At 56.5% G+C, this 12,854-nt stretch overlaps 1 protein-coding gene across 7 annotated transcripts in view; it reads left to right on the top strand.

The window, feature by feature from the left end:
• The window catches only part of DGKZ (diacylglycerol kinase zeta), a 50,402-nt gene that overhangs the window by 13,511 nt on the left and 24,037 nt on the right, over positions 1-12,854 (top strand). For 2 of the 7 annotated variants that reach the window (XM_017529318.2, XM_017529317.2), the window contains exon 1: positions 4,027-4,426. The exons of 2 other annotated variants lie outside the window; for them this stretch is intronic. In XM_017529318.2, the coding sequence (XP_017384807.1) occupies positions 4,266-4,426 (161 nt within the window). In that variant the 5' untranslated portion in view covers positions 4,027-4,265. Of the gene's footprint in view, positions 1-1,850; positions 2,157-4,026; positions 4,427-4,608; positions 4,770-12,854 lie in introns of those variants that run through there. 3 more of the 7 variants (XM_017529315.2, XM_017529316.2, XM_017529320.1) reach the window with 3 other exon arrangements.

Here is a 12,854-nt window from a genome sequence, read left to right as displayed (position 1 = left end):
ACCGCAACCTCCGCGTCCTGGGTTCAGGCAATTCTCCTGCCTCAGCCTCCTGAGTAGCTGGGATTACAGGCACGCACCACCATGCCCAACTAATGTTTTGTATTTTTAGTAGAGACGTGGTTTCACCGTGTTGACCAGGATGGTCTCGATCTCTTGACCTCGTGATCCACCCGCCTCGGCCTCCCAAAATGCTGGGATTACAGGCTTGAGCCACCGCGCCCGGCCTTCATTTTCCTTTCTAGCACTTTTTTTTGGGAGGGGGGAGGGTGGGGAAGATGGAATCTTGGTCCGTCGCCAGGCTGGAGTGCAGTGGCAGGATCTCAGCTCACTGCAACCTCTGCCTCCTGTGTTCAAGCGATTCTCCTGCCTCAGCCTCCCAAGTAGCTGGGATTACAGACACCCACTACCACATCTAGCTCATTTTTTGTATTTTTAGTAGAGAGGGAGTTTCTCCATCTTGGCCAGGCTGGTCTCGAACTCCTGACCTAGTGATCCACCCGCCTCAGCCTCCCAAAGTGCTAGGATTACAGGCATGAGCCACCACACCCAGCCTTTTTTTTTTTTTTTTGAGATGGAGTCTCACTTTGTCGCCCTGGCTGGAATGCAGTGGTGTGATTTCAGCTGACTGCAACCTCTGCCTCCCGAATCCAAACGATTCTGCTGCCTCAGCCTCCCAAGTAGCTATGATTACAGGTGCCCACCACCACACCCAGCTAATTTTTGTACTTTTAGTAGACACAGGGTTTCACCATGTTGGCCAGGCTAGTCTCAAACTCCTGATCTCAAGTGATCCTCGTACCTTGGCCTCCCAATCTTTATGGCGCATCTTGTTAACGGACATTATATCATATGTAGATTGTTTCCTGAATGTCTTCCCCACTAGAATCTAAGGCCTGTGAGGATAGAGTCCTGTTTCCTTGCTTAGAGCTATGCTCTCCAATACGGTGCCCGATGCACAGAAGGCATTCCATAAGTATTTAGTGAATGAATTAATTTGTAAACCCTCCTATCTCTTCTTTATTCCTCAGATAACACCATTAGCTCAATTATTACTCCCTTTTTTTTTTTTTAGACAGAGTTTCACTGTTGTCACCTAGGCTAAAGTGCAAAGGCATGATCTCAGCTCACTGCAACCTCCACCTCCTGGGTTCAAGTGAGTCTCCTGTCTCAGCCTCCCTAGTAGCTGGGATTACAGGCGGCTGCCACTACGCCCAGTTAATTTTTGTATTTTTTGTAGAGACAGGGTTTCACCATGTTGACCAGGCTGGTCTCTAACTCCTGACCTCAGATGATTCTCCCACCTCAGCCTCCCAAAGTACTGGGATTACAGTTGTGAGCCACTGTGCCCAGCCTATTACTCCATTTTACAGATGAGAAAACTGAGGCTCAGAAAAGCTCCCTGACACATGTATTCATAAGTTTATTTATAGCCTGCCTTGTCCCAAAGGTGATTTAGAGGACTCAGATATGTTTATGACTGGATCCAGGCCACACAGTGCTGATAAGAGGCAGAAACAGGACACAAGCCCGTGTCTCCAGGCTCCATCCTTGTTGTTCATTTCACTACACCATCCTGTGTGCCCGGCGCTGTGTAAGATGGTATGCTGCACACAGAATTGCTAGGGAGAGAGTACACCCAGCCACTGTACCCAGTGGTTGTCATAAAGTGGGAGACCTCAGCAGGACCAAGAGGTGAAATCAGAGAGGTTAAATGGAGAGGAAAACCAGACAGGAGCCCAGGTGCAGATTCCAGCCCAAGCAAGCCCCATGGCTGCCTCCTGGCTGCTGGGCTGGGCTTGTCCCCACCTGCCCCTTGCCTTCCCATGCAGCTCTTCGCGGCAGCTGGCCCCAGCCAGCGGAAGGCGCCTATGAGCCTCGAGCCTGTGGTCCTCAGCTTGGGCGGCCAGCGGCCTCTAGCAGGGCCCCCCCACCCCACCCCCGTCAGGAAGTGCCGAAAGAGGAAGAGAGTCGCTGGGCAGGATGAGCGCACAGGGGGCTGGCCAGAGTGCCGGGGAAAGTTGCAATGAGGCCTCAGCTCTGGGCCCGGTGGAGGCGCTGGGGACAGAAGAAGGGGAGCAGCCGGGGGCACTGAGGCAGATGTGGCGCTACCGCTCCTGGGACGTGCCACAGATCCCAGCCGAGGCAACCCAGACACAGTAGGTACAAGGGGTGGCCTAGGAGTGGGCATGGGGACCTCTGTCCCTCTATGAGCCTTTTATCTGAGATGCAGGGGTGGCAAAAGTAGGGTCACCCATCCGTCATCCAGCACTCTGCAGAGGCACAGAGCAGGGCAAAGGAGTTATTGAGTTATTGGCAGGGTGCAGGGAGCTCTGGGGTCTGGACTGTGTAGGAGGACTGATCTCGAAAGAGGCCAGGAGTTGAGCAAGCTAGCAGTCCGGGCATCTGGGAAAAGGACCCCCACCAGGAGTGTGGCACTGGATGCTGGAAATTTCTGACCCACCTGTGAGGCCTTGTGGAGACTCAGTGGGTCTTCAGTTGCCTCTGATCTCTTCTCTCAGAGCTTGGAATAAAAGCCACTGAGAAACTTCCTCAAAGGGACCCACGCACCCCAGAGGTCAGTGTCAGGCCTACTTGGGGATTGATCTGCCCTCCTCCTGGCCACCCTGGCACCAGTTGCTGGCTGGAGGGCTGGAGCCCCACCTCCCTGATCAGCCCTTCTCCCAACTTGCAGGAAACTTGAAGGAAACTGAGAGAGGGTTCTCCGCCTCTGGGTGCTGGTTCTTCCTCAAAATCACAGGCTTGCCCTCAGGTCATAGCCCCGAGCATTGGCTGCTTGTGGCTGAGGAAGGCTGGAAAACAGACTGCAGAACCCAAGAGGGGAGGATGAAAGTGAAGGTGACACAGGATGTGGCTTGGCAGAGAGGCATGCACACAGAAATAGTGGGCAGCTGGTGGGGGCAGCAGGGTGGTAGGGTTTGGGGAGGTGGAAGACCATACTCCCCAGCTCCTGGCCTCCCTTCGTCAGCCCAACGGGGGCCATCAGAGGCTGCCCAGGTGTGTGTAATGGGTGTGCCCCCACAGGTGACTGCTTGGGTTCCAATTGCTCTCATTTCTGGAGGGGGATGACCTCGGCTGCATTCGGGGGTGTCTTTGTGTGTGCATGTGAGATATATTTCTGGATACGAGTATGTGTGTATGACACACATACATATATGTGAGGGTTGTGGCAACCAGTAACCATTGTCCTGGGGGTAATTTGCATGTAGAGAAAGATGTGTGGGTTCTGTGTGGGCATGTGTGCTTGTGAATGGGAGTGTGGTACCTATTGTCCTTCTATGTGAATATCCTTATTTGTGAGTGTGGAAGGGCTACGCAGGTGATTCCCATAGCACATGAGATCTATGGGTTCTGTTGAATATGATGTCAGGGAAATGCGATGTGTTGGGCATGGGTGAGAAGGTTGGGAACCACTGTGGATAGCTGTGGAAGGATGACTTCGTAGGAGAAACGTGTGAATTCTTTGTTGGTGTGCATACGAGTTATTAAATGACTTTGGTCACTGAGTGTGAGAGGCTGGGGTGGGAAGTGTTCGTTTGAGGAATGAGTGGGCATAATTGTGTAAGGGGTGTGTTTGTTCTGCGTGCCTGGGGAGCACTGTGTGATTTTTGTTCCCCTGGGTGCGCTTTGGGAGAGCCAAGGGGGTATGGGTGGAGATTGTGAGCGGCTGTGAGTAGGCACAGGGTGTGTGAGAGCAGAGAGGGGGTGGTGACAGCAGCCCTCGCGAGTGTACACTTGTGAGCCTGCAGTTGTTTGGTGGCGGAGGGATGCGGGGGAAAGACTGTGCGTCTGGGTGCGCGCAGCGCGAGTGTGCCAGGCGGGGAGATTCAGTTCCATCCAGGCGGGCCGGGCGGGCTGGGGGCGGGGCTTTTCTGCTGCCCCGCCCATTATCCGCCCCGCCCCTCGGGCCGCCCCGGCTGACTGCGGCGCAGCGGGTGTCCGGCAGAGGGCGCTGCGGTCCCGGTGCCGCCGCACGGCCGAGGGGGCGTGCTCGGCGACGGGCAGGCAGCGGCCCGGCCAGCTATGCGGGGTCCTGCGGCCGCGGCTGGCGGCACTTCCTGGAGCGGCGGCGGCAGCCGCTTCCCGGGCACCTGGGCGTGGGGCGCGGGGGCGCGCGGCGCGGAGCGGGCGGAGCGAGCGCGCGCCATGGTGGTGGCGGGCGGCGCGGAGCGGGCGTACTGAGCCCCGGCCGCCGGCCCGGCATGGGCGTCTCCCGTGGGCCCGCCGCCGGCCGGGGCTAGGGCCGGATGGAGCCGCGGGACGGCAGCCCCGAGGCCCGGAGCAGCGACTCCGAGTCGGCTTCCGCCTCGTCCAGCGGCTCCGAGCGCGACGCTGGTCCTGAGCCGGACAAGGCGCCGCGGCGACTCAACAAGCGGCGCTTCCCGGGGCTTCGGCTCTTCGGGCACAGGTGAGCGGGGCAGCGGCGGGGCGGGCACCAAGGCACCGGCAGGTTACCGTGGCCGCACTGGGGGACAGTCTTCCGCCGCCGGCGGTCCGGACCACTTCGGCACTGACACCGAGTCGGGGAGATGCTGGCACCGGCGGCACGAGCCGTCTTGGCGTGGGCACCCATTGGGGGTCGTCCACCAGGGCCGGGACACGGGTGGGATCGATCGCCTTGGCACTGTCACCGGATGGGGGTCATTCCCTGGCACAGGCAGTCTAGTGCGCCTCGTGTAGCACCGTGACAGGGTCGGCTCCCGACCCTCCAGCAGGGAGATGGAATCACCCCAGCCCCCCGGCACCAGCAGGTAGGGCCCCCAAACTGGTCACCCACTCCTTCTTGGCACTGATAGAACAGGGCCTCTCTGAGCCTCCTGGCACCACTGAGGTGGGGATCATACCGCCCTTTGGACTTTCGTGGGGCCCGGTTGCCTACCACCACTGCGTGGCATCTGTAGAACGCAGCCCCGTTGATACCGTCACGACACATGGCTTGTCCCCAAGCTCTGGTCGCTGGTTTAATTGTTGAACATGTGAAGCCTCGCCTTGGAGTTGAGGGTGCCTGATCATCTGCCCTACCTTGCTCTTAAGTAGCAGGGAGACCCCAGCCCCTCCCTCTGCTAGACCAGCAGCATCTTTCCCTCTATGACTTTTCCAGCCCATGCTGGGAAAGAGATGGGGTGGGCTGGAGTCTGGAGTCTGTGCAGACTGTTCAGGCTTCATCTTGTCCCCTCCCTCAGCACTCCAAATGTCACCATCTTTTGCCTGTGACAGAGCTTTGACCAGGACTCCAGCGAGGAACTGGGGGGAGGGTATGGAAATACAGTGCATGCAGTTCACGGGAGTGTGCTCGTCTTGGCTGTGAGCCGCCGGCCCGCTCTCGAAGCCAGTGGTGTAAGGTAAGGGACGTGAGGCCCCAGGAGTACCTGACCTGGCTCCCTGAGTTCCTTCCTGACTGATTCCTGCCCTTCCCTGGTGGCCAAGGAGCTTGCAGCCAATCAGCCAAGGACCCCAGAGCCATCTCAGACTGAACTCTGAACACTTGGAGTCTGCCCAAGGCCTCATTCTCACTTTCTGCAGCTGCCCAGACTTGGTGGCATTCACCACTCCCGCCCCCCTCCCCCCCGCCCCCAGCGTTGCCCTGCCCCTTCCCTGGGTAGACTTTACCCACCAATAACATTGGCCGTTTTTGCCTGCGGTACAGGCTGGCGTACCTGTGATGCTGACCTGTGCCCTCCGCCTGCCTTCCCCTGGCCAGGGCCCACTGTTTGCACCTGCACTCTCGCCTGTGAGCAAACACACAGATCTAGATTCTTACATTGGCAGATGGAGCTCCGTGGGCTCCTGTGTTACCACGCAGGCTTCAATGTCATATAAAACAGGGCAGGGAGTGAAACTTCCAGTAGCTCTGTTTTGTCACCCACAGGCCTGCAAGATGGAGCAGTTTACACCCAGCTCTGCAGGATGTAGCCTCCAGTGTTCACAGGCTCCGCAGGGGGAGGGAGGGGCACCATCAGAGGCTTCCTGTCGCTGCCCTCAGGGCATCAAGTATTGGGTTCTTCTGACCTGTGGCTGTGCCCCTTCTGAAGGGCACCGGTTTGTATGTGTAGCGATGAGCACATTTGGGAGGAAGAACAAGAAGCAAGAGAACCCACAGATACCTTTATGTAATTCTCTAAAATAAGCAGGGTAGGTGGTATGCTTCCTTTTGTATAAAACAATTTTTTGTAGAGATGGGATCTCACTGCGTTGCCCAAGCTGGTCTTGAATTCCTGGCCTCAAGCAGTCCTCCCGCCTCAGACTCCCAAAGTGCTGGGATTCCAGGTGTGAGCCACCGCACCTGCCGTGTTTCTCCATTTTTGTAGGTGAAAGGAACACAGGCAGAAGGGATTTGCCCAGAGTCACATAGCAAGGAAGAGGTAGAGATCAGGTTTGAAGGCAAGTTGGTGTAATTCCAAAATCCACATCCCGTTCTCCATTCAGGATCCCAAACAGAACATCACAGTGGTCAAGGGAGCTTTAAGAAATACCGGTTCCTAGATCTTAGCCTTGGTGTGTCTGACTCGCCAGGTCTGGAGGTGGGGCCCAGGCATTGTTTAAAGCTTCCCAGGTGGATTCTGATGTGCCACTAAGTTTGAGAAGCACAGAAGTCTGTCACCCTGGGGAGTGTAAGTTCTCTTATCGGATGCCTGATGAGAGGAAAGAAAATTCAGCAGCAACCCTGAAAGCACGGGTCACTTTGTTTGGGAGCCCTGTGCTGGATAGATAGTAGGGCCTTCAGAAATGAATACCAGAGAACCCAGAGGAATCAGGCAGAGAGCAGCAAGGGAAAATGCTTCCTCCTGACAGGCCTGGGAGCTCCGAGAACCGGCGCTCATTGGGACTGGCCTCCTTCCTCTTGACTTGATGGGGCCAAGGGGTGGGGGTTGGGGGCAGATGTGTGGAAATGTGGAATCGTATACCTGCTGTGGGCTCTGCCCCCTTCAATGCTGCTTAGCTGGTCCTGCTACCTTTGTTTGTTTGTTGCAGCCTCAGGTAAAAGTCCTCGATGTCCCATCTGAAACCAGCCCTTCATCTTATCCCAGGCTCCACGCTGGCTCTTAACCTAGCTCTTGCTTCTCCCAAGACGGACGGACGGACAGACAGACTTCCACCCTCTGCATTTATCCCACCCCGCCCTCTCCCCTTCCCCACCCCACCCACATATGCACACCCAGCCTTGGGGCTGAGGGGCCTGATGGATGAACAGGCCGAGGCTAGAAGGGGAGATCAAAGATAACAAGTAGGTCGGCAGTGGCTGCTGAAGCCAGGTGGAGAATTGTGCATGCAGATCCTGGTTCCTGGGGAGAGTTCCATGAACAATTAGCAGTGTCTGCTGTGGACTTGGCAGGAAGGGGGTCTTGGTGGCACTTGGGCCACATGTTTGCCATCCTGGCCTCTCTGGGTAGGACAGTCTCTGAATGGCAGCCCCTGTGGGGCTGAAAGAGGCTTTTCCTTAAAGTTCGTCTGCCCCACGCAACTGGCGTCATCCTCTCAGAATCGGGGGGGGGGGGCAGCTTGCCATCCCCCTTTTTTTTTTTTTTTTTAGCTCAGTGAGCCATGATCCTCCCAGCTTGTGAATTCCTCCCACCCTGACTCCATCCCACCTTGCTTCTCCTTGCCAGAACCATCAGTCTCCTCCCTGAGGAGGAGGAGGAGGTACAGGCTCTGCTCTGATCCCAGGGTGGTTGGTTTTCCTCTACCCTGAGCGGAGGACAGGCAGGACCTTTCCATTTCAGCTTCTGTTGACCTAAGGTTTGGGCAGCCAGGAGTGGGAGAGAAGTGGACTCTGTCTCCTCCTCCAGGACCCACCGGGAGGGAGGACTTGCTTATCCTCTGGCCTGGTCCCAGCAGCCCGATCCTGGCAGGTCACAGAGCTTGTGGATTAGCTGGTTTTACACCCCAGGGGCATCAGAAATTACCTGGCACCTCACACATGTAGACATAAGGAGCCTTGGCCCTCAGAGCCCCTGGGAGCTGAGCGTCTGTGCCGCCATCCCCTGCCCTTCACGGGCTGAAAGTCACAAGCTTCCCGAGGGCAGGAGGCACACCTGCAGAACCAGTGTGAGACAATGGGTCCCCTTTAGAGGCGCCACCACACGGCTCCAGCCAGCATGGCCCTGAAGTCAGTGCTGCAGAGGGTGCCCAGCGGGCAGCCTGGGCAGAAGCAGCCCCTGTTTGGGTTGGTTTTGCAATGAATGGGGAGGGACGTGTTGAGGGACGCCTCTTGCGCAGGGGCGAGAACCCTGTCTATGGCGCCGGGATGTCTGGGAGTGAAAGGAAGCCTCTTTGAGTGGTTTGTCTCACCTGGGGTTAATGCTGGGAGCAGCCCAGGTGGCTGTGGGAGGCAGGGACAACCCTGAGTCCTTGGGTTCCAGCCAGTTTGGGAAAGAAAAATGGGCCTCAGTGGCCGAGCTGTGTTCATCTCACTGTGTTTGCTCCCCACACAAGGTCAGGTGCCAGAGTATAGAGCTGGCCCCGCTGGGGACCCAGGGTAGAATTCTCACGGTCTCCCTCTGTGCCAAACGCTATCAGGGGAGAGAATGGCAATTCGTGTCATTTTGTCTCCATGCCATACTCCAAAAAGGTCAGATCCTGGGATGTGGAGCTGCCCAGGATTCTCGGTTGGCACAGGAGCAGGAGACTTGGTGTCCCCTCAGGCAAGGACAGAGGAAGGACTAGGTGATCCCTGGTGAGAGAAAGCTGAGGCTCCAGGCAGCTGGGCTGGGGAGAGTGAGAGAAACAGGCCTGCCCTCCTCGGCTCCCCGGAGACCTCTCCAGAATTTGCCAGTGGCCCCCGAGGCAAAGTAGGAAGTGGGGGCATAGGTTAGTCCTGAGTCTCGGGCCGTGCGGGCCCCTTTGAGAAGCAGGCGTCCAGAGCCCTTCCACCCATACTAAGGAGAGAGCTGGAAGGTGTGGAAGCGGACCCTGGAGGCTGTCCGGCAGTGCCGCTGGAGCGACACCAGGGGGCGACAGCTGCCGTTGTGGGAGCCCGGTGGGCGAGGAGCTTCTCCTTCCGCCAGTCCGCAGGCTGGCGGCGACCCGCAAACATTCGCTGGGAGTTACCTGCCGCCCCAGCTGCCGGGTAGCCAATCAGCGGGGCCCAAGACTGGCTGGGAGGGTGCCTTCCAGCCACCTAGCCCCGCCTCTCCCGTTCCCTGAGGCCCAGCCCCACCCAAGTGGTCTTGACTCAGCCAGGGTCTTGCAGCTAGCTGGAGGTCATCTGGAACCCCTGCGCTGGACTTCCAGGGCCATGTTCATTCATGCTTGATCACAGGACCCGCGAGGAGCCTGCCCCCCTCTCCTCCCTGCCCCCTCTGCCTCCTCCTTGAGCAGCCCTCTTAAGTCAGCAGTGGGAGCAGTGTGTGCAGAAAATGGGACCCGCTCCCCGAGTTCCTGGGCCACCCCTGCGTGGTGCCAGGCAATCATTCCTTGCTCTCCTTGGCTCTCCTCTGTTAGATGTCGGGGTCAGCCGCACATCCGGCCTGCACTGTGGGTCTCAGCACAGGACTTGGTTGGCACTCGGGTCACACGTGTGGAGGATAGGCCAGAGCAGTAGCCAAATGCCCTTGAAGAGCTATCATCCTGCCATCTTTCCTCTTCACCCCCTTACTCGCTGAACACCAGAGACGTGGCTAGGTTGGGAGAGCAGGCTCCAGTGAGACAAAGGGCCCTGTGGCTGGGGAGGGGAGGGAGAGGCTACAGAGACAGGAGTGGCGTTCTAGCCCCTCTGTCTTCGGTGATTAACAGCTGCCAGAAGCTTGTAAATTCATCAGTTTCATGTGATCTTCACAACAACTTTGTAGTTGGTTTGATGCCCATTTTGCAGATAAGAAAAGCAAGGCTCAGAAAGGTCCAGGGCCTGGCCAGGATTCCCCAGCTCACACTGGAGCCCAGCCCAAAGATCTCATCACGCTGGGCTGCTCTACTTAGGAGTACTCTTTTCTTCTCTTATTTTCCATCCCTAAACTGGGAGGACTAAGAAGAGGTTTGAGTGATCCATGGGGTTTAGTGAAAGGTCTTTGCCTCCTGTGCACGTGGTATGAGACCCATGAGGTAATCTGACGTGGACCCCAAGGGAGAATGGCTACCAAGATTCCTTAAGTCAGGGGAGCAGGCTGGACTGAGAGAGGCCCTTGGTAAGGAGACTGGGGCTGTGAGCCTGTCATGTGGCTTCCTGGCTGGGTCTGGAGTAGAGGACAAGCCTGACCTTTTGCCTTGCTTCAAGGGTGTAGGGAGCCTACAACCCAATGGACATGCTCAGAGGAGCCCCCATACCACCCAGGGGTCTGCCTGGAGGAGGGGGGTCACTTCACCATTGCCTCATGGTGAGAGATCTGAGAGGGGAGAGGGAGGGCCCCAGCACCCTCCCCTTCCACACTGAGACCTCGTCCCCTTGCTCCTGGAAGAGCACCAGTTCAGAGCTCTCACGTAGAGGCATCTCCTCTGCCAGGGATGAGCCCATCTCAGCACATGCCAGAATAGCTGTCTGGGAGCCTGGGCCTGCGCCGCCCACGTCCCAGCATCTTGCGGGTTAACAGCTTGCCTCTCTCTCCGCCCCCCTTCCCCAGCTTGCTGACATTTTAGAGAGAGAGGCGGAGGCGGTTGTGAAAGGGGGCAGGCTGGTTCTTGCTCCCCAACCCACACACACACCCCACTGACACAGCCTGCCGCCACCCACCCACCCACCTCTGGAAGGCATCCCCTCGGGGGAGACCCTCATCCACCCTGAGGGCCCTGAAGAGGTGGCCTGACTCTTGGGAGGCAGCAGGAGGGACAGGCTGCCAAAACCATCCCTGGTAGACCCAGGGAGCTCTAGGGGGCTGGTCTCCTTCGAGGGGTCTTTTGTAGGACCCAGGACTTCCCTCTGTCACCCAGGCTGGAGTACAGTGGCACAATCATAGCTCATTGTAATCTCGAACCCTAGGCTCAAGCAGTCCTTCACCTCAGCCTCCTGAGTAGCTAGGACTGTAGGCCACCATACCGAGCTCATTTTTTATGTCTCTCTTTTGTAGAGATGAGGTCTTGCTATGTTGCCCAGATTGGTCTCGAACTCCTGGCTTTAAGTGATCCTCCCACCTTGGCTTCCTGAGTTGTTGAGATTACAGGCCTGGGCCACTGTGCCCAGCCTCTGGAGTCTTTTTAAGAAATCATTTTGAAATCTTTCTAAACACATTAAATATCTTGCTGTTAGAAAAGTGTACAGCATACGGTGACGCCTATTGCTTAGCTTGGTTAGATCTTTGAGTGACGCCATATTTGCTTTGATAGAGATGGAGGCCCCCGTGTCGTCCTCCCCGGAGGAAACCACAATTCTGATTTTGGTGTGTGCTGTTCTCGTGCCTATTTTGAAAATTGTCCTACGTCGGTATGCATCCCTCACAACATCCAGTGGTGTTTTGGGTGGTTTTACCCTGGTTTAAATGGTATATCGGGCAGATTCTGCATTTAGGTTTTTCTCTTGGCATTGTTTTGGAGATTTAACCATCCTAAATATGAGTTCTCATGGATCCCTTTTAACCTCCGTATCTGATTCCATTGTGTGCTGCTTTGTCCAGGCTCCCGTGGCTGGACCCTGGGGTGGTTTGCAGGTTTTCGCTGTTGCAAGCAATCCTTCTGTGTTCCATCCACCAGTGCTTGGTCACAGGGTGTGTGTATTTTCAGCTCGGATAGATGTTGCCAAATTGTGTTCCAAAGTAGTTGTCCTAATTTTTAGGCCTCTGGGTTTATTTTCTTTCTTTCAACTTTTGGTAAATTGGGGAATTGGTCCCCAGGACAAACACTTTCTCCTTCAAGCCTTCAGCAATCCCATGAGAGAGACAAGGGTGGGCGTTAGCCTTATTTGGTAGATCAGGAAATTGAGGTTCAGACAGGTTAAAAGGCTTATCTTGAGGTCATGAAGCTGGTCAGAGGCAGATCCTCTGGGCCTTTGAAGCCAAACCCACTGTAAAGACCTTTGTACCCTGTGTGAGTAGTGTGGAAACCTGGAGAGTGGGGAGGGGCCCTGACGGTTGATGGGGGAGGGAGCATCATGGTCAGGAAGTTGAGGAGGTTGTTAATTTTGAATGAGGGGACGAGGGGGAAATGCTTCTTCCAGCAGATGGGGAACGGGAGTCCGCTGCAGACACAGGAGAAGGCAAGGACAGGGAACAGTCATCAGAGAAGAGCGGGCCCTTGAGGGGTTTGTAACAAAGGGGCCCCTTTGGGAGATGGGAAGGGAAACATATCGGCATTCCCATCAGGGATCAGTTTCAGTGCTGCCTCTTGAGACACCAGAGCTCAGCCCAGACCAGCAACTTGTCCACCCAGCACAGCCCAAAGGCCTTGGGAGCTGGCTCGCCTAAGCTGTGCTGCCAGCGGGATCCATGAGGCTGAGCCTGGACCGTGCGCTGTTCCCTCCACTCACTCTTCAAAGCACACCAGGCACTTCTATGCTCTGGGGATGCCATTAGAAGCACTGTGAGGCCCTGGGGCGCACGGCCCGGCCAGGGTTGGAGACTTGCTTATTAGTGCTGATGGCCCAGGGTTTCAGAGGGTTTGAGAGGACAATGATGAGGGCGAATTCACAGAGTAGAGAGGGGAGTGGCATTCCAGGTAGGGAGATCACCGGATGCCACTTGGTGCCATGTGGAAAAGGGACCCGTGTTGTTTTATTTGCCAGAAGCATCCAGGGTGGAGTGTGAGGGGTTGAGGGTATGTGCTGTGGACTGCTGAGTTCGAAGCCCAGCACTGCCGCACGTCAGCAGCGCGACCTTGGCAAGTGACTTCACCGCTTTGTGTCTCAGTTTCCTCATCTGTCATATGAGGATGTGGATCATGGGGACAATACCTACAATTCTTTTTTTTTTTTTTTT

Source organism: Cebus imitator, unplaced genomic scaffold (genome assembly GCF_001604975.1).
Source record: "Cebus imitator isolate Cc_AM_T3 unplaced genomic scaffold, Cebus_imitator-1.0 Scaffold58, whole genome shotgun sequence".
NCBI classification, from domain to species: domain Eukaryota; kingdom Metazoa; phylum Chordata; class Mammalia; order Primates; family Cebidae; genus Cebus; species Cebus imitator.
Note: the sequence above shows the minus strand (reverse complement) of the source record. Positions and strands in the feature narration are given on the sequence as shown.